We start from the raw sequence: 20,591 nt of genomic DNA on the forward strand, positions 1-20,591 counted from the left end.
ACTTGTTTCTACGGTAGGCAAAAAAGATGCAGCCCAGATTTCCCTTCCAGGTACAACTTGCTGCCCTGCTTTGGGGAATACAGCTAGCAGACAAGTCCTTCAGAGGGCAGCCTCTAACCACCCCTGAGGTCACACCTTTTCCAGGGCAGCCTGCATCCTGCACAGTTCAGAGACAGGCGGCCAAAAGAGGAGGGGGGATAAAGGGTTGACCGTTTCTACCTGATGGTGCACACTCTGGAGGCCAAGGCTCTCTCCAGAACTCCCTGCCAGATGGTTGAGACTTTACAGAGCTGGATTGCAGGTTGACTTCTTCCTCTGCCCAGCTCTGCTTCCTCCCCTTCCATACATAGCTGTTGATCCCTAATAATACCTTGTATCCCAAACACCATCCAGTGTCCAAGGTGTGCTCCTGGAGAATCCAGCATGAGACACCAGCCATGACTTCTCCCTTTGTCTCACACTCCACATCCAAACTGTCAAAATCCACTTGGCACTACTTTCAAAATACAGCCTTAATGTGACCAATAATTACTGCCTCACTGACACCATTCTGGTCCAAACCTCCACATCTCTCACCTGAGTTAATACAACAGCTTTCAGATTTTCTCTTTATTCCTCCATATTGCAGCCAATGTGGTCCTTTCAAGACACAATTCTCAGTGTCACACCGCTGCTTAAAACCTTACCACGGAGCCCCATTTAACTTAGGAGTAAAAGTCAGCATCCTTAATGGCCTACATGGCCCTCTATAACCCAGCCCCACTGGCTCTCTGACTTCATTTCCTACAGCTTTCCCCTTCACTCTCTCTGCCCAGGCAGCCTGGATTCTGTGCTGCCACTTAAACACTGAGGTGTGCCTTCAAGCCTTTGCTCCAGGTCCCCAGCTGCCTGATTCCCTTACCTCCTGCCAGCCTTTGATAACACCTCACCTTCTCAGTGTAACATACAATTTACTTATATATAATTTTTTGTTTTTGTCTATATTACCCTCCTAGAATGTAAACTTGACAAGCACAGCAATCTGGGTCTGTTTACATAGTTTACTGATAATTCCTAACCACACAGAAACAGTGCCCAAAATAAATATTTGTGGAATGAATAAATCCTACATTTTATAGTTTTACAGTACAGAAAATAAAGTCATCACTTATATCTAATTAATAATCCCTAATAAAATTCATTGGCTTCCTGGGCAGAGGTATAAAGGAATCAGAAAACCACTGATAGCATATTTTCCTATTGATCAATTCATTGGAAGAAAGTGATAAAGAGACTGTTTGATTGGATAACTGGAGTTTTATTTTCTCATCCTCTAAACTATCACACAGATGTGAAAACTCACTTCTGCTTATTTTCATGTCAGGACATCAAGTCACATTTTACTTTTTTCTCAACTTACCTCAAGCTCCTCCAGGGCACTTCCCAGGGTTGCTGCCTGAGGTTCTGTTGGGGTGGGCATATTCTGGATGCCTTGTGAAGCATTTGAAATCACATCGAGGGCAGTCTGAATTTCGTCACAAACTGTGTCCTTGCTGGCTTTGAGGGAAGCAACATCAGAATGCTCCAAATAAGCTGAACAAATTGAATGCAAGAGAGGGGAGTTCTCCTTCAGTGAGGCCCGGGCCCCTGCGATTTCATCCCTCTGGTTTGGAGATTTTAAGTCCTGGGAAGGGAAATAAAAAGAGTGGTTCTTAGAATAGGTAAAAGGGGAAAGACATATAAAGAAGCTCCACTTTAAAAAAAAAAAAAAAAATTTTTTTTTTTCACTTTTACTTCAATATAATTGTAAAGATGGGAGATAACTAAGAAGTCAGCTAAAGTGAAAATCAAGGGCATCAATTATTTCTACACTACTTGAAATTGTTTAAAGTTCTACAATAGAAAAGGTGAGCCAATTAGCAAATAAAGGTCACAGTGGTGCAGATGTATAAAAACTGAGTAGATCTTACATTTGTCAGTCAAGTCCTTGTAAATCATAAACACACTCTGGCATTCACAGTATTAAGTACATTATAAGAGAGCTTGAATTACAAGGACGCTGATTACCTATTTCCATAAATGCTGATAATTGCATTTAACCTTTTCATTAAAACTAAATAAATTGAGTCAAGAATGCTAAATTGAACCTCCCACTAGTCTGTCCTTTTTCCAATCTTTTTCAGAAATGTTTATTAATAAATAAATTTATCCTGGATCTGACTTTAACATTTATTCAACAAATAGTTATTGAGCACTTAGTATATGCTAGCCCTTGTACTAGACTCTGAGCATACAGATGTGAACAATCCAAAATGAATTTTGTTCTCCTCAAGTTTCTGTTCTAGTTGGGGGGAGGGGACTTACACAAACAATAAACTAGGTAAACAAATGCACAAAGCAATTTCGGGTAATGACAGATACTATAAAGGAAACACAAAACTGAAATAGCATAGAGATTGACCTGAAGGGGGAAAGCTGCTTTAGCTTAGGTGATCAGAGGCGGTATTTCTGTGAAGCTAACAGTGGCCGTAAGATCTAAACAAAGAGGGTTACAGAGGGAAGAGAAAGTTACAATCCTATCTAGGTGATTAAAAAAAAAAAAAAAAACATTGCCGTCGACTTGATTTCAACTCATAGCATCCCCATAAAAACCAAGAACAAAAACAAAAACCTACCCCCATAGGGTTTCCAAGGGTGGCTGGTGGATTTGAAATGCTGAGCTTTTAGTTAGTAGCTGTAGCTCACAGTAGCTCTTAACCACTGCACTACCAGGGCTCCAAGTGATAGCTGATCAAAACTAGCTCAAGAAAGAGTGAAGAAACCTGGTAAGTACTACCTTAACCAAGTGAAGAAGGCTAGTATAATCAGTGATGCCAAAGGGATATCATGTATTTCCTTGATATCAACTGGTAAAAACTGAATAAAACCTGGAGTTTAGCTGATAGTGAAGTATTAATGTTGGCTTCTTCACTGTGGCAAATATACAATGGTGGAAAGTGGAAGAAAGACAGATGGGAACTCTCTGCACTATATTCCCAAATCTTCTATAAATCTAAAATTATTTCCAAAAAAATTTTTTCTTTAAACTAGTTCAAGGAACCTTAACAACAGCTTATGCATTTCATATACACTGTCTCATTTAATCCTTATAAAAATCATAAAATAGTTGTCATTATTCCCCACTTCAAAGATGAGAAAATAGATTTAGAGAGACTAAGTTCTTTACCCAAGTGACAGAACTAGACAGTGTCATTTCTTGTAGTACGACTAAAGTCAATGTGACTCCCCAGCCCTGATTCCAACAGCTATGTCATGCCCCCTCCCTCCACAGGAAGCATTTATCGTATATTCCACACAATAACGAGAAACTGTGTTTGCATAGTATCTTATAGATTATGAAGTACTTCCTGTAATCATCGTAACAGCCTTTCAGGCAGTAAGGTCAGTGTTATTAACCCCACTTTAACAAAACAGGTATTTAGTGGAAGGAGATTAAAAGGTTGGCAAAGATCTGAGATCTAACCCTAAGACTTCTGAAGCAAACTCCACGTTTTTTTCACAAGACTCTGATATCTGGGGATAATGTTGCCTGAGGTTAATAAATGGCTTGTACTACTGTATTTTTAGTTCCTTCCTTTCTGGAAATAAAGGCTGTCTGCTACTTCATGCAGGGCTTTGGAGGAGATTAACTTCATTACAAGACGTAGGGAGGACAGTTAGAAGTGGCTGTCAACCCATTGTTCATACTCACTAATTACCCAAGAAAAGACACTTGGTGGTTTTCTTAGCTTGCTACTATTCCCCCCCTTGTATTTCTGGTCTGGGTTCCAGTTTCAGCTCTGTAATTAGCACTATGAGCAAGGCAAGATATCTAATCGTTCAGTGTCTGGTTTTCCATCCGTAGAAATGAGGATAATGATATTCTGCCAACTCTCATGGGATTGAATAAGTAGCAAATCAGAAATAGTACATACCTGAAAACAGTAAAAACCATGGAAATAATAAGGATTTTATTCCTTAAATTTATCAAAGTTGGTGTACTGTGTTTTGTTCTTTGATGGTCTTTGTGATTTTCATATCCCCCACAATTTTATAGTACTCCCTACGTTAGACATAGCGTGACTTAAAGGATAAATAATTCAATGTTTTAGAAAGGATGCACAGCTCCTCAGAGGCATAATAAGAATAAATATTCAGAAAGAGCTGAAGAAAATTCTCTGTATTACAGTATAACTGAAACTTATTACATAATTCCCTCTAAAGTGACCTATACATTCGACTTCTTTATTTAGAAAGGCAGGGTCAACGTTTAGTAGTTGCTCAAAGGTGGATAACTGAACATAAATTATGATAAAGAAGGCTAAAGTTAAAAACTTATTTCTTTTATTCTGATAGTGGCTATGTATATCTGTATGTAAATTGTGGTAACTTTAATGCTTGGGGGACTCTGGAATTTAAAAATGTTTTCAATGTATTTTGGCTTTTGAGTCTATGCTTTGTCATCTCTGCCCAAGGCAATTACAGAATCCTTAACGAGCACTGATACCCTCAATAGCAAGTCAGTGAAGCCTACAAGAAAGGGTTGTTTCACTGAACATAACAGAAATAACATATTAAGACACAGAGCGTGAGAAAGAAGGGTAGGTTGCAGAGTTTAGGTAAGGGAAACTGAGAAGGCAAGACCAATTCTCCCGAAGGACATTACACATGATAAATTTAATGTACTAAATAGGCACACAGATAAAATGGGCAATTCTCCTAAACAAAACATGGTTGTGGTGGAGTTTGTAGTTATGCTATTTTGTTTTAACAGAGGATACTATGGGTTCAAAGACAGACAGGTTGTCGATTCATCCTAAATTTGTAAGCCAGGTCAAAATAGGAAATAAATGGTAGGGTCAATTAGGGATTCCTCTGGATGGAGAAGTATTAAGAATGCAGCTCCTTGGGGACTGATACTTACTTAACATATTTTAGAAAATAAAAAAATGTTTCAGGAGAAAAAGCTTATATGAGATTTCCAAGTTAAGGAGACATTAAATGCTTCCAGCTGATGAAGAAACACACAGATGGAAGTAAAAAAAGAAGACCTTACAAGTTTGTACAAGTGGGTAGGGAAGTAACATATGAGTTTTAACCCTGGCAAGAGAACAAAATATATTTAGGCATTTGAAAGATCACAAAGTATAAAAATGAAGGATTCTATGCTATCATCAGTTAATTAATTCAACCATCCATTCGGCAAACGTCGTTAAAGCCCCTACTATACATCAGACACTGGGCTAAACGTGGGTAATGCAAAGATAAAGAGTTTACAGGCCCTAAGGGGAGAAAAGTAAACAAATTAATATGAGAGCTAAAAACAGAGCCTACTGGTATCATAAAAGAAATCTCTTAGCTTGGGTGGTGATTTAAGAAGATTTATCAAAGGAGGTGACTCTTAAACAGTGAATAAAAGTTATCCCTGTGAACAATGCAGAACAGAAGGACAAGCAAAGCAAAGCAAAGAACACATGCAAAAGCCTGAGGCATGGAAAAGCAAAGACTATGCATGCCACCGAGGTAGTGCTACAAAACCAGAGCACAAGGAACTTGAGTGGGGATGGGGATACATCCAGCTGGCAAGGTGGGCAGGAGCTGCTTCCCAGGCCATGCCAAAGATCTCTAACAGCAACACGATCAGATGTGTATTTTCAAGGACTGCTTGGCAAGTCTTCTTTTTTTTTTTAATAATATTTTATTGAGCCTTTGGTGAAAGTTTACACAGCAGATTAGGTTCCCATTTGAAAATTTCCACACCAATTGTTTAGTGACATTAGTTACTTTTATCATGATGTGTCAACATTCTCTTTGTATTCTATTCGTTCCCTTTCCAGTACTCTAGTTTCCCTGCCCCCTTATCTTCACTTTTTAATTGTTGACCTTTTGAACTCATACCCATGGTTCTTAAGTAGAGCACCAATCTTATGGATAGTAACCTTTATTTTGTGTGCCAAACTGCTATTTCGCCAAGGGGTGATCTCAGGAGATAGGCTCGATTCTAGGTTTAAAGGGTGTCTCAGGGCGATAGTCTCAGGGAGCCAGTCCTCTGTTTTTTACTGTTCCAGTTTGCCCGGGTTTTGTTGTTGTTGTTGTTGTTGTTGTTTTTAAGTATTTGAGTTCTACTCTACATTTTTCTCCCATTCTACCTGGGACCATTTATTGTGACCCTGGTCAGAACAGTCAGTGGTGGTAGTCAGGTACCATCTAGTTCTTCTGGTCTCAGGGTAGATGAGGTTGTGGCTCATGCAGACTGTTTCTTCTCTGAACTTTTGGTTATCTTCTTACTATTTTGCTCCTGGAGAGTGGAGACACGTAGCTGTGTCTTAGATGGCCACTCGCAAGCTTTTAAGATCCCAGACGCCACTCACTCGAGGATGTAGATCATGACTTTTGTGAACTATATTATACCAATTGACTTAGTTGTCCCATGAGACTACGGTCCTAAGCTTTCAAAACCAGGAAACCAATTTTGGAAGGTATTTGGCTGTCTGAGGAGTATTCATATTTGTGTCTTCAATAATTACATGTGTCTGCACCCACATATTTGTATTTACACGTACCTATTTTTTTTTTTTTTTTAGATACACGTAACTATATATAGATACTTTGTCCTCTAGGGTCGCTATGAGTCGGAATCGACTCAGTGACAGTGGGTTTGGTTTTGGTTATAGATGCTTCTATCTGGTGGCACAGTGGTTAAGAGCTTGGCTGCTAACCAAAAGATCTGCAGTTCGAATCCACCACCTGCTCCTTGAAAACCCTATGGGGCAGTTCTACTCTGTCCTATAGGGTTGCTATGAGTCGGAATAGACTGGATGGCAACTTTTTTTTTTTTTTTAATAGATATTTCTACATGTGCTTACCTATGGACACACCTGTACCTACCCATATACCAATTTGCCAATTCCATTCATACGTGCTCAAACACTTGTTTCACTTTGGTTGTTCTGTGTTCACTATATCCACATTTGGTGCTTTTTTCCCATAACCAAAAATAACAAGTCTCTGTGGTCTAAAACATACTTTCCCCTCCCCCCCTTCTTTCCCTCGTACCGACCAATGAACATTGGTCTCTCTATATTTATCTATTCTTGTTTTCTTATAAAAGAGGGACCATACATTATTTGTCCTGATATGCTTGACTTATTTCACTTAACATTATGTCTTCCAGGTCCATCCATGTTATGTTTTGCAGACTCATCATTGTTCTTTATGGTTGTGTAGTATTCCATTGTACGTATGTACCACAATTTGCTTATCCATTCATCTGTTGGTGGGTACTTTGGTTGTTTCTATTTATTTGCTATTGTGAATAAAGCAGCAGTGAACGTAGGGTGTGCATATGTCTGTTAGTGTCCTAGGGGGGACTGGGAGGGTATATACCTAGGAGTGGGATTGCTGATCATAGGGTAGTTCTATTTCTAGTTTTCTGAGAAAGCACCATACAATTTTCCATAGTGGTTTACCATTTTATAGTCCCACCAGCAACAGATAAGGGTTCCAATCTCCTAGCATCCTCAGCAACATTTGTTGTTACCTGTGTTTTGGTTTTTTTTGTTTTTTATCACTGCCATTTTAGCCAGGGTAAGATGGTATCTCATGGTAGTTTTGATTTGTATCTCTCTAATGGCTAACAATTGCAAACATCTTTTCATACGTTTGTTGGCTGCTTGGATGTCCCCTTTGGTGAAGGTTCTGACCATGTCCTTTGCCCATTTTGTGATTGGGTTGCCTTTTTGTTGTTTAATTGCTCCAGTTGTCTATAGATTTTAGAGATTAAATTGTCTTTTGAATACATTAGAGAGAATGAAATTACAGTCAGAGAAATGCGGTAATCATACAGACAGGAGATAATGAGTACCTGAACTAAGCTTTTCAATAATAAAGGAAAGAAAGGATGGATCCTGGGAATATTTAGGAAGTAAAAATGCTAAGATTTTGTGATATTTAGATGTCCGAGGGGGGAGTAGCGAGAGAGCACATTTAAAAGCTTCCAGAGAATTGTTCAAGCTATTGCGTACTTAGTAATGCATGAAAAATGTGTTTGTGAGAGAAAGGTGAAGTATTTTTGTGATCTGCTGAATATGAGATGTCAACATAAGATCCGAATGAAAATACACTATACATGGATCAAGAATGCAGAAAAGAGTCTGGCCTAGAGACAGAGACTTGTGAACTACCAGGTCATAGACGGAGCTGAAACAATATGTTTCAAGGTTGCAGGGCATTCATTCAGGATAAATGTTACAATGAGGAGAAGTACTTGGAAGTTACCGTAAATTGCCCTTTGGGATGTCAACTCGATGATTTTATGTCCTACCCCAAAGGGCCAAAAATATGTGGGTACTCACCAAGAAAAGTACTGGTATACTAACCTCTCAAAAAAAGCAAAATAATAAGCAAACAAAACACACACACACCCTAGAGTTTACAACCTGAGTTACTGTGGACAACTATGATGTCCATGTTTTTAAAAAAGAGAATTAGAGAAGATGATTTTAAAAAGCAATTTGGAAAGACACAGTGACTTTTGCATCAAAGAAGTTTAAAAATATGCGACTCTTCACCTTGAAAAAGTGAAATTTATATTGGAGGACACATGATAAAAATCCAGGAAAATCATGAATAAACTTGACAAGTTGTTAATAGATTTCTTTACTAAGCTGTTGTGCAATTGATCACTTTTATATGACCTTTCTCAACATGGTCTTGTAACTGTATCACTTGAGTGAGACTATACAAATAAGGTAATTGTGGCCCACGAAGGGGATTGGATAGTTTGATAATGCAAATAAAGTTCATGGCACCCGTGTGGGGTGGGACCATGCAAATAAGGTACATGGATCCTTAACAAGGGAGTGGTCAGTTTTGCCATCCTGCTAGGCTTAAAATGAGCCATCCCAGAGGTGGGAGGAAAAGATCTCACCACCAGCAAGAAAGAAGAGTCATGAGTAGTGCACATCCTTTGAACCTATAATTTCTGCTCTGAGACCCTCCTAGACCCAGGCAACAGAGAAAGAGAGAGCTATATAGCAAGAAGGCAAGAAAAAGGAGCAAAGAAACAGCAACAGCAGAACCAGGAGACTGGCACAAGACCAACAGGAGATGGCATGGTGGGTTTTCCAGCCCGAGCAACAAGAAAGCTGCGTGCCCTCGGGCAGGAGACTTGCTGGCAGAGTAGGTTGCCGCCGGGCACTTGGTGGGGCTAGGCTTACCAATCCAAGGAGATAGAGCTGAGCACCTTCAGGCCGAGGCTTACTGGCATAGTGGGGTACCTCTGGACACTTACCAGCAGAGCTGGAAGAGCTTTGTAATACTTGTCCAAGCAGGGCACTGGTTGAGGGGCTAGAAAGAGGTGTGCCTGAGAGCACGGCTGAGAAGAGGCTGTTCTGATGGAAAAACTGTAACCTGCACATTCCTGTGTCTGAACTATAGCCTGTTACTTCCCTAATAAACCCCACAATCTTGAGTATTGTCTGTGAGTTCTGTGTGGCCACTGCAACAAATTATCAAACCCAGCAGAGAAGTAGAGTGCCACGAGAGGGACAGTTGGTGTTGGAATTGGTAAAGGTGGCTGAGAGAGGAGGTATGTCTGGCCTCTGCCTCATAGGAATCAGCCTTGGGCTGCTGATCGTAATTCTCCTTCCCCTTTGTCAAGTTAGAGGAGGTCAGATGACACCACTCCTGTGCCATTTTTACTAAGTCAAGAGACACTAGATCAAGAAAGCAGCTTTTTAAATTTGAGAGTATTTCTCTTCATAGTGCTGTCTCCCCCAGTTGATTATAATTCCTTTGAATGCAAGCACTATAGTTTACTTACTATGTATTCCATTATCTAGTAATATATGGCACATATTAGGAGTTTAATAAGTCTTTGTTGAACAAATGAATGAATGAATAATAAATAAGAGGGAAATGATAAGGTCAGAAGGGGGTAAGAAAATTTAGAACTGATTACTCCGAGAAATTGAATTTGTGGAAAATATAAATTAATCCAGAGAATTTGGACAAATTTATGCATGACAATGCCACAGAAAGCTAAAGAGTAGAACTAAAAATGTACCTATTTGTAAATTACATGTTAGCGAAGCCATCAATTTGGTACAACCGCTTTGGTTGTATTTGACAGTTTGATAGTATTCAACTGAAGTTGAACATACGCATACCCCGTCACTCAGCTATTCACTCCTAGGAGAGGATACGCATGCGAGGAAATGTGTTTACCAACAGGTATATAAAGAAATATTCATAGCAGTACTTTTCATAATAGCCCAAAATTGGAAACAATCCAAAGAAAGGAGAATGGATAAAATGCAGCTGCATGCAGCAACATGAAATATGGAATGAAAAATACCAGACACAAAAGAGTACATATCGTATGATCCCACCTATACAAAGTTCAAAGACCGGCAATGCTACTCTACGGTATTAGAGATCACAATAGTGGCTACTCATGTGAGGTGATGAGAGATTGGGAAGGGTCAAAGGAATTTTCTGGGTTCTGGTAATAGTTTATTTCTTGTCCTAGGTACTTGTTAATGGGTATGTTTAGTTTGGAAAAATTCAATGAATCATATGCTTATGGGGAGCCCTGGCAGCGCAATGGTTAAGTGTTGCTAACTAAAACGTCGACCGTTCAAACCCATCACCAGCTGCTCTGCAGAAGAAAGATGTGGCAGTCTACTTCCATTAAGATTTACACCCTTGGAAACCCTATGGGCAGTTCTTCTCCATCCCATAGGGTCACTATGAGTTGGAATCAACTTGACAGAAATGGGTTTGGTTTGGGTTTGGTTTAGTTTTGGTATGCTTATGAGTTGTGCGTTTCTCTGCATATACGTTCCACTTCCATTAAAAAGTTTACATAAAATGAAAAAAAAATAATGTTAGTCAAGTGAAACAAATACTCACAGCATGTGCCTCCCTTGACATAGGACACTGGTATAAATCAGCTATGGACTGGCCCTGGTATCACATTCCCCATGTTATTAAAGGGAAGGATGTGAAAAAGGGATATGCATTCCATTTCCAAGTATCTTCACCCATTTTAGGGCCTTAGGGCCTGGTGTTTTTGTTTGTTTGTTTGTTTTTAAGTCTAAACATTTGAAGAATGAAAATAAGAAGAGAAAGCTTCATGATCTGGCCATTAGAAAGGGTGAAGCTAAAGAGTTTTCACAGTGATTTATTCCATGCCCTTGGATAAACCCTCATTTCAGAGAATCAGAGAGAACCTCCTTACTAAGCTATGTCCCTGCCCACGTGGAATAGCTCAGCAGATACTCTGCTCAACAAAGCAGAACTACATGCAAATTATTCAAGTTTCTCTTTGGGGTGTTTAAATGAGGTTTCTGGAGCTGACAACACCACTCTCGTTGGGGAGAAAAAGGAAGCTTATAAAGAGCAATTTTGTTTTCTTCAGACTAAGATATGCAGCAGAAAAGCCCATGGATCCTCTGCTATTTGGACTCCATTCTTGGTTGGCTTCTATCCCCAGTCTTCTCTCTGCCAAGATGCTGCATGCTAATTGCTTCACTGGTCACTGGGCAGCTTCACGCTCTATCCAGAAACAAAATACCACAAACACCTGCTAATTTGAATGTTTTTCTCCAACAGAAGTTAGGAAGTAGAATACTCAGCCCTAACTGATCCAAGGGATATAAGATGGTGAAACAAGAGCAGACAATGGAGATAAAAGAAATTTTTGAGAATAACATAAAGATCAAAAAGAAATGCAGATTTTACAATCAAAATATTATTAAGCAGCTAAGAGCATCCTTTTCTGTTTTCTATCCTTACTTCCCATTGTCTATTTCATATTAATAGGACAAGTTCAATAAAGAAGAAAATAAAAGATCCTTCCAAATTGAAATAGAAAGCTGAGAAACCATATAATAATATTATAAAGCTATCTCCAAGGTATATATTTCAGGCCGTTGATGCATACCTTGGGTAACAGAAATACAACAAAGGTGAATACTAATAACTCCAAAGAAACCTCCTAGGGAAATATTAATACTTAATTCTATGCAAACTACTGTGTCAGTCAAGACAATATATATATAAAGTTCAGAAATGCACTATGTTCACTTTCTAACCATATGAAGCAATACAATATGTATTACATCTGCCTATTGTTAACCCAGAATTTATATCTAAAAAATAAATGCTGTTAGAATCAGAAATCATCTACTATATGATTCAAGAACAGGAATAAAATAAAAAACAGAAAAATAATGAGCTACTTCAGCAAGATACATATGCTTCATGTTTCCCTTCCATTTGTACATACTCTTCATCATTTAATCTAACAAGAAGATTCAAATATCCATAAGTCAGAAAACCTTTCCCCTAAAGTGTAGGTTAATTAACATCTATGGGAATTAAGACGGATTTTAACACCTAGTCAAAGATCAATAAATATCTTTATCCTTACAATTCTTTCCTATTGAAGCTTTCGTGACTCACTTGTAAGAAACAGACTACCTGTTTTCCCAACGTTCTGGTACATCTCAGAGAGCAAACAGCATCACTCAGTCCAAATGGGATCAAAGCCCAGAGCTGTTGATGCAACTCACTAGTTAACAATCTTTTATATCCATGTAGTGGTGTATCCTGCTTAACATGTCTCAAGTCATTCTGTGAGGAGATGTAAGAAGTGTTATTATCCCTACCTGACAAAAGAGGAAATGTGCATTTGTCCAAAGGCACACACAGATTAACAGCAGTGGTAGTGGTGATCCTTTTTTAAAAAGCCAACACACTGACCAATCCTGTGCCATCTCAATGATCAGTTGTGAATTAGACCACTGGGATCTATAGGGTTTCAATGGCTGATTTTCAGAAGTAGATTGCCAGGCCTTTCTTCTAGTCTGTCTTAATCTGAAAGCTCTGCTAATACCTGTTTAGCATCACAGCAACACACAAACCTCTACTGGTAGTGGCTATGCATGAGATGCATTGGTCGGGAATCAAACCCAGGTCTCCAGTATGGAAGGCTAGGATCCTACCAGTGAAGCACCAGTGCCTTCATAATACTTCCTAAAAACCATGCTAAATACTCTCCGCTTGTTTTCTCATTTAATGCTCCAGCTATGAATAAGATCCAGGACTGGCGCCTGTGTCAACACTCTCTCTACCCAACACTATCTCTGTCTGTTGTCACTAACTTCATCATCTGCTCCCAAAGACAGCAAAAGAACTTTCCAAATAACCTCACCCTTCTGTGGTGGCCCAACAGAGAATATATATTCCAGGCATATACTCCTGACAAATAACCCTCAAACATAACACAAATCAGATTAGAAATGCATTCCTTAATTCAGTTTTACAACAAGACTGATAAGAGAACCTCAGGCCAAAACAAGGATCTACAAGACTAAAAATTAAATTGTGGTCGACAGGGTCATTTAAATTGTTCAAAAATATAAATCAAAGATGTATGGAGAAAGAGCAAAACTAATAACCATTGCCTTGAATATTTCAATCTACCTTTGATAAAGACAGCATTCTAAACATGGTATCTTAGTAATGATAGTTTGATGATAGTTTCTCCCAGAGTGGGGGAAATACTATTGAGCTCTTTAGTTTAATTCAACAAGCTTGAAACACCTGCTAAAAGGCATGACTCTTAAGCTGAGGCTACAAACTCTGATGTTTATTCTAAGCAAAAAGATTAAATAGACCAGAGGTAAGTCAACAGGGATGGGGGTGGGGGGTGAGCCTGACACACCATACACCTGCCCCGTTAAGAACATTCAAATCCAAACTGACCAAATAAAAATATATCCCTGACCCTGCTCTAAAATACTAGCACAGATGTTTGTGTGTGTCTTATGAATTCAGTCTGTATGCTTTATATTCATACCATATGTGTTCCTGGCCTTGGAGGAGATTGGAAAGTTAAGTAGCACATGTCCCTGAGTCTCATTCGCCTACAGTAAGCAAACAGGAATGAGGCAAATGTTAAGTTCCTCTAAGGATGGAGGCTATCTCATTGTAGTGGAAATAGCATGAGCTTTGAGGTAAGAATCCCAACTCAAAAACACTCTAATCACAGGAGATTTTGAAAAAAAATTATTAACTTTACTTCACCTAAAAATATGGGGTAATAATTCCTGCCTTTCAGGGCCTTGGAGTCTGGTGGCATAGTAGTTAAAAGTTCAGCGGCTAATCAAAAGTTTGAATCCACCAACTGTTCCTTGGAAACCCTTTGGGGCACTTCTACTCTGTCCTATAGGGTTGCTATGAGTTGGAATTGACTCGATGGCAACTTTTTTTTTTTCAAGGCATTGACAAGTTAAATGATTTAACATGAAACCCTTCACTTTTCTAGCACTTTTTAACTTGACCTCTCTCTACACCAAAATATTGCCCATATTCTCTCCTTAAAATGTCCCCTTCTCCATCCCCTACCCCTTGTTAGATGACAGTGAATACTTAATTTAAATTGGCAGGCATTTACCTCTCTTCTAAGCTCCAGATACGTATCTCAAAATCCGCAGGTCCTAAATTAACTCATTGTCTGTCTTCTTCTCCCCTTCCCCCATAACATTCTCTTCCAACATTCTCAGACCAATGGCCCCAATATCCAGCTGACCAACAAGAAACCTGAGGAATATCCTTGATTCTTCCATCCTTTCATCTCCACCATTAGGTAGGATTTGTCTATTCTACTCTTTAAATCCTTCCCCAGTCTGTACCCTTGTTCTTGTCCTCCCTCGTAGCACCTACAGGAGAAATGATCAAGGTGAGAACTAAGGAAGTGGCTGTAAACACAAAGAAAAGAGAACAGAATAGAAAAATGTTTAATAAGAGGTGAACTTATTAATACAATATTTGCTCTGTAAGATCATCAGAGGAGTACCTCTAAAAATCAAATCTGATCATCATTCCCCAATTTAAAATATTTCAGTGACTGTGAATCACTCACATAATAAAGCTCATATTCTTATATTGTTTATTGTAGATGAGCATGATTGAATTCCAGCTTCTATTCAAGCCTTCTTTCCCACCACTTCTCATAGGTAACCTTTTCTCTAGCAACACAGAGTCAGATGGGGTTCCACAGGTGGTTTTACAGGAGCTATGTTCCCTCTCTTCTCCTGGAAAATGCCTATTTCTCCCTCAAGACATCTTGGATTCACACATTCTACACCTACAGATGCCACTACTATGTTCCAGTAGCACCCTTTACATAGCTCTAATCCAGCATGTATTACGCTATACTGTCGCTATTCATTAACACATCTGTCTCTCACTATATTATGAGCTCCTTTGGGGGCCAAAATGATGTTTTAATGCTTCCATCACATAGGCCTTGTACAGGAGCTGGCACAGAATGACCAATGAATTAATAACACCTTTTACCACTTTGAGGATATCAGAAAACTTTGAAAATCACTACCCTAAAATAAATTAACTTTTCCATGAGATAAAAATTCCAAATTCAGAAAAGGAAATCACAACTGCAAATAGCTAAGATATGCTCATCCTAGAATGGAAAAATGTTCTTTTTTAATTGTGTTTCCAATTAGGCTAACTAGATTTGTTTGTGAACTATTCTTTAAAGTGTTCTTGCCTAGGCTGGTGATGACAGTTTTTAACACTTATATGCAAGTGTGTCATTCAGAGCTTATTACTATGATTCTCAGGTTGTTCTAGAAAATGCCTGCTTTCTATCACATTCCCCAGCAGGAAACAAGCCTTTGAGCAGAATGCATACAAAGATAGCCCATATTTGACATGCTTTTCAGAAAACTAAATTAGCGTTCCCTCCATTAACCAGTAACATAATCAGAGCATCTGACTGAAGAAACCAGAAATAATTTAGATTAATAATATTGCTAAGTTTTAAATATTTTGAGATACTCACTTCAACAAGTATTTATACACCAAAGTTGAACTAACAGCTATGAAGAAACAAAAATACAAAGTAAGAATAAGTACTCAGATCTGATATTCTCTGCTCTCCAGAAATTATTAGATAACAAAATGCTAACATAAATAATAAGAGCTAAAATTGGCAGGATAGGTAAGAATTAGGATAGGCATTGTAAGGAGAAATGTGGGAAGGTTAAGAAATACTTTATAGAGAAACCAAACCAAAAAACCCAGTGCCGCTGAGTAGATTCCGACTCATAGCGACCCTACAGGACAGAGTATAGCTTCCCCATAGAGTTTCCAAGGAGCACCTGGCAGATTCGAACTGCTTACCCTGCGGTTAGCAGCTGTAGCACTTAACCACTATGCCACCAGGGTTTCTACTTTATAGAGAGGCAGATGAGAATTTCTAAATGTACCAGGTAAGAGAGCACCAAGACAAATGTAAAAGTCAGTTGGATCTCTGATAGGCACCTCAAATGTAACACATCAAAACCTGAGCACCTGATAGCACCCCTCAACCCATTCTTCCCACAGTTTTCACCAACTCACTTAATGGCAAATCTTCCAATTGCCCAGGCCAAAAATCTTGTCATCCTTAAACTTCTCTCTCCTTCTTGCGTATTACATCTAGTCATCAACAAATCCTATCAGCTCTACCTTCATTTGTCAAGAATTTTACCTCTTACCACCTCTAGCAAGTCACTGCTTTGCTCAAACCATCCTGTGCTTGTCTCTGGCCTCATCCCCAAGACTCTCCTTGCTCACTGTGCCCCAGCCACATGGCCCTCCTTGCTCCTTCTCCAAGATGCCAGGTGTGCCCCTCCATTAGGCCTTCCCATTGCTGGCACGCTATTCTAAACACATGATTCCCTCACTTCTTTTGGGTCTTTACTCAAAAATCAACGTCTCAATGAGACCTCTCCTAATCACCTAATCTAAAAGTTCAACCAACAATTCCACCCTTGACGTGCTATAAGCCTTTTTTTTTCTTTTTGCAATTTATCACTAGTATATTATATATTTTAGTTATTTGTCATGTTTAGTTTTTCTTTTCCTCAATGGAATTTAAGCTCCATGAGGGCACATGAGAGATGCTCAATATTTATTGTCTGAATGAATGAATAAAAAGCAACCCAAATTAAGACTTTGTAATTAACAACTTGAAAAGTTTTATTGACCACACACACACGCACAAATTATCCTATGTAGTAAAACACCAGGAAATTGTCTAGCTGTACCACAGCAGTCATATAAAGGTCACAAAAATAGATAGCAATAACTTCCTGCTCCCTTTTATCTCTCAATCCAGAGATAAATTTTACAACAAACTCAACTGCATATATTATGATTTAGTTGTAAGTTTTACTTTGGTAATATTTCATGCTTACCAGAATGCATATATAAAGCTTCTAAACTAAAACTTAGTGGCAACTGAAGTTGAAAGGTCAACTGTGTATGCCTGCCTATTTGAAGGCAAGTTGTATTTAAAATTCTGATCACTAATTAACAAAGACTGCCTTACTCAAGAGCTGTAACTTGGTATACAGAGCATGGATCATCCACATGCAGAGTATCTGCTATTTAGTTTTTGCCAATTTAAATACTTATGTCTCTAGGAATGGCTGCTATCCACCCTGATACATAAAATAAATTAGTGTTCTTGCACTCCAGAGAAAAATATGTGTTTAGCACCAAATGGAATCAGCAGATGACTAAATACTCTTTTTTTTCCTCTTGTTTCTATCATAAATACAACAGATGCATGATGCTGGAATCATGACAAACCCCAGAAGGTTGGTGTTTCCCTCTAAAGCAGAAATAAACCATTCAAAAACTCATCCCAGATAGCAACACCAGAGTAAGCAAGAACCTCTTGGTTCTTTATTGCCATCAAGATGACTTTATGACTAAACGTATCACACAGGTTTTCATAGTCCACATGAATCATAAGGCTACCTTTGGTGTTTAACATTAGTAAATGTCTTTTAAATTTATAGCAATGGTCATCCAAGCCCAAGATAAATGATCTCCACACAAATGATTTAGAGTTACCACAGTTTACACAACATCCTGAACATTACCCAAATTCATGGGACACTTGAAGATATAGGACATGGATCCCTAAAAATTAATAGAGTAGGTCTGTCCCTATATTAAGTAGGAAAAACTAAAAAAATTAATAAATCCCTTACAAGGAAAACCTAATTCTCTTCAGTTTTATCTCAAATTTATGTCTCTTTAAAACGTGCAATCACATGGAAAATGATGGTATTTCATCCTTGGTCCAACAGTCTAGCTATGTTCCTCAAAGTTCTCTAGTTCCCTCTATTCCAGTGTAGTCCTGTTTTTTAGTCACTGATAGATTTTTAAGGAATGTACAATCAGAGATAATCAATTTTAATCAAAAAAGATAAAAACATTCCTCAACCTAATAAAGGGAATCTACAAAACACTCACAGCTAGACTGATTTCTTTCCTTAAATTCACATGAAAATGCAAGGGACCCCGAATAGCCAAAACAATCTTAAAATAGAACAAAGTTGAAGAACTCATGCTTTCCAATTCAAAAACTTAATATAAAGGTATCGTAGTCAACATAGTATTGGCATGAGGACAGAAATATAGACCATCGAAATAGAACTGAAAGTCCAAATTAAACCCTTATATTTATGGTCAACTGACTTTCAACAAGATGCCAAGATGATTCAATGGGAAAATGAACAGTCTTTTCAATAAATGATGCTGAGACAACTGAATATCCACACATGAAGCAATGAAGTTGTACCCCTACCTCACTCCATACATGAAAATTAACTCAAAATGGATCATAAACCTTAACTTAAGACCTAAATTTTACAGCAGCAAAACTCTCAAAGAAAACATAAGAACAAATCTTTTTGACCTTGGATTAGGCAATGGTTTCTTAGATATGACACCAAAAGCATAAGCAGCAAAAGAAAAAATAAACAAATCAGACATCATCAAAATTAAGAAATTTATGCTTCAAAGGATACAATCAAGAAAGTTAAAAAACAATTCACAGAATGGGAGAAAATATTTACAAATCATATAGAACGTTCTGGTATCCAGAATATATAAAGAACTATGAAAACTCAATATTAAAAAGACAACTCAAAAAATGGGCAAAAGGATCTATATAGACATTTCTCCAAAGATACACAAATGGTCAACAAGCCCATGAAAAGATGCACAACACCGTTAGCCATTAAAAAATAAATAAATAAATTTTTTTTTTTTTTTTGCCATTAGGGAAATGCAAATGAAAACCACAATGAGATACTACTTCATACCTATTAGGATGGCTAGAATCAAAAAGACAAGCAATAACAATGTTGGTAAGGATACGGGGAAACTCAAACTCTCGCACATTGCTGATGGGATTGTAAAATAGTGCAGCTACCTTGAAAAACCATTCGGCAGTTCTTCAAAATGTTCAGCAAAGAGTTACCATATGGCCTAGCAGCTCTGCTCCTAGGTATATACCCAAAGAAATCAAAACACATGCCTACACAAAGAATTGTACACAAACGTTCATATAAGCATTATTTATAATAGCCAAAAAGTAGAGACAATCCAAATGTCCATCAACTGATGAATGAATAAACAAAATGTAGTATATCGATAAACGGAAAATTATGCAACCATAAAAAGGCTTGAAGTACTGATGCATGTTACAACATGAATGAACCTTGAAAACGTTATGAAAGACCACAGACACAAAAGACTACGTTGTATGATTTAATTTATATGAAACTTCCAGAATAGGCAAACCTGTAGAGACAGAGGAGCCCTGGTGGCACAGTGGTCTGGATTAGTGGTTAAATAGGCTGGGGAGAAAGTGAGATGCACAATGACTGATAACTGGCACCGGGTATCTTTCTGGGGCGATGAAAATGGTCTAAAATGAGACTGTGCTGAACATTACACTAAAAAACCATTAAATTGTATACTTTGAATGAGTGAATTTTATGGCACATGAATTATATCTCAAAAAAGTGAGTAACAAAATATCATAAACACTGATACGTTATCAAAAAAGGAGTGAAGAGGCAGCCTTCATAACCAGATGGGCTCAGACTTGTATGCTAGTACTGTTGCAATTCAGGGCCAATGAGGAAGACAAACATGTAAATATACCACGTCACATTTGTCAACAGGAAATAATCTCAGTATAAATTACAAATAGAGTCTCTTCTAGAATGTGGAAGCAGATGGTCAGGTCCCAACAGTAAGGGATTCTAGATTTGTGGGTGGGGAAAGGTATTCCTTTAAAGACAAGACAGGTGTGGTGTTCCGCATCAAGAAATCTATTCATTTTCCATAATATCCTCATCATTGACCTGGATGTTAGTATCAAAGAGAGTCTAGCTTTTATGTGAGGAACTAAAAGCTCACCTGCCTGTGGTTTGGAAGAGGCAGCAACCCTGACTGGGTAAGTAGAAAGAGATAATGCACTGTACCAAGGCATAATCCTGGTTCTGTGCCTGGGCCAACACAAGGGTTGGAAAGTGATGCCATATGAGGGCCAAACAGCCATAGCTCACTCCTGGTATGCTGGATTCTGAGTCTTATCGACATAGAAGGAAAATGTGGAGAAAGAGTAGAGTTAATAGGATTTGAAGGGGGACTGAGATTGACTATTATAAGCAGGATCTCTGTCTCTTTCT

At 38.3% G+C, this 20,591-nt stretch overlaps 1 protein-coding gene across 1 annotated transcript in view; it reads right to left on the bottom strand.

The window, feature by feature from the left end:
- The window catches only part of CTNNA3 (catenin alpha 3), a 1,776,048-nt gene that overhangs the window by 1,437,601 nt on the left and 317,856 nt on the right, over window positions 1-20,591 (bottom strand). Inside the window, exon 5 of the mRNA XM_003409035.3 lies at window positions 1,400-1,663. Within this exon, the coding sequence (XP_003409083.2) occupies window positions 1,400-1,663 (264 nt within the window). The remainder of the gene's footprint in view (window positions 1-1,399; window positions 1,664-20,591) is intronic.

This window comes from Loxodonta africana, chromosome 16, assembly GCF_030014295.1.
Source record: "Loxodonta africana isolate mLoxAfr1 chromosome 16, mLoxAfr1.hap2, whole genome shotgun sequence".
Lineage (NCBI taxonomy): Eukaryota > Metazoa > Chordata > Mammalia > Proboscidea > Elephantidae > Loxodonta > Loxodonta africana.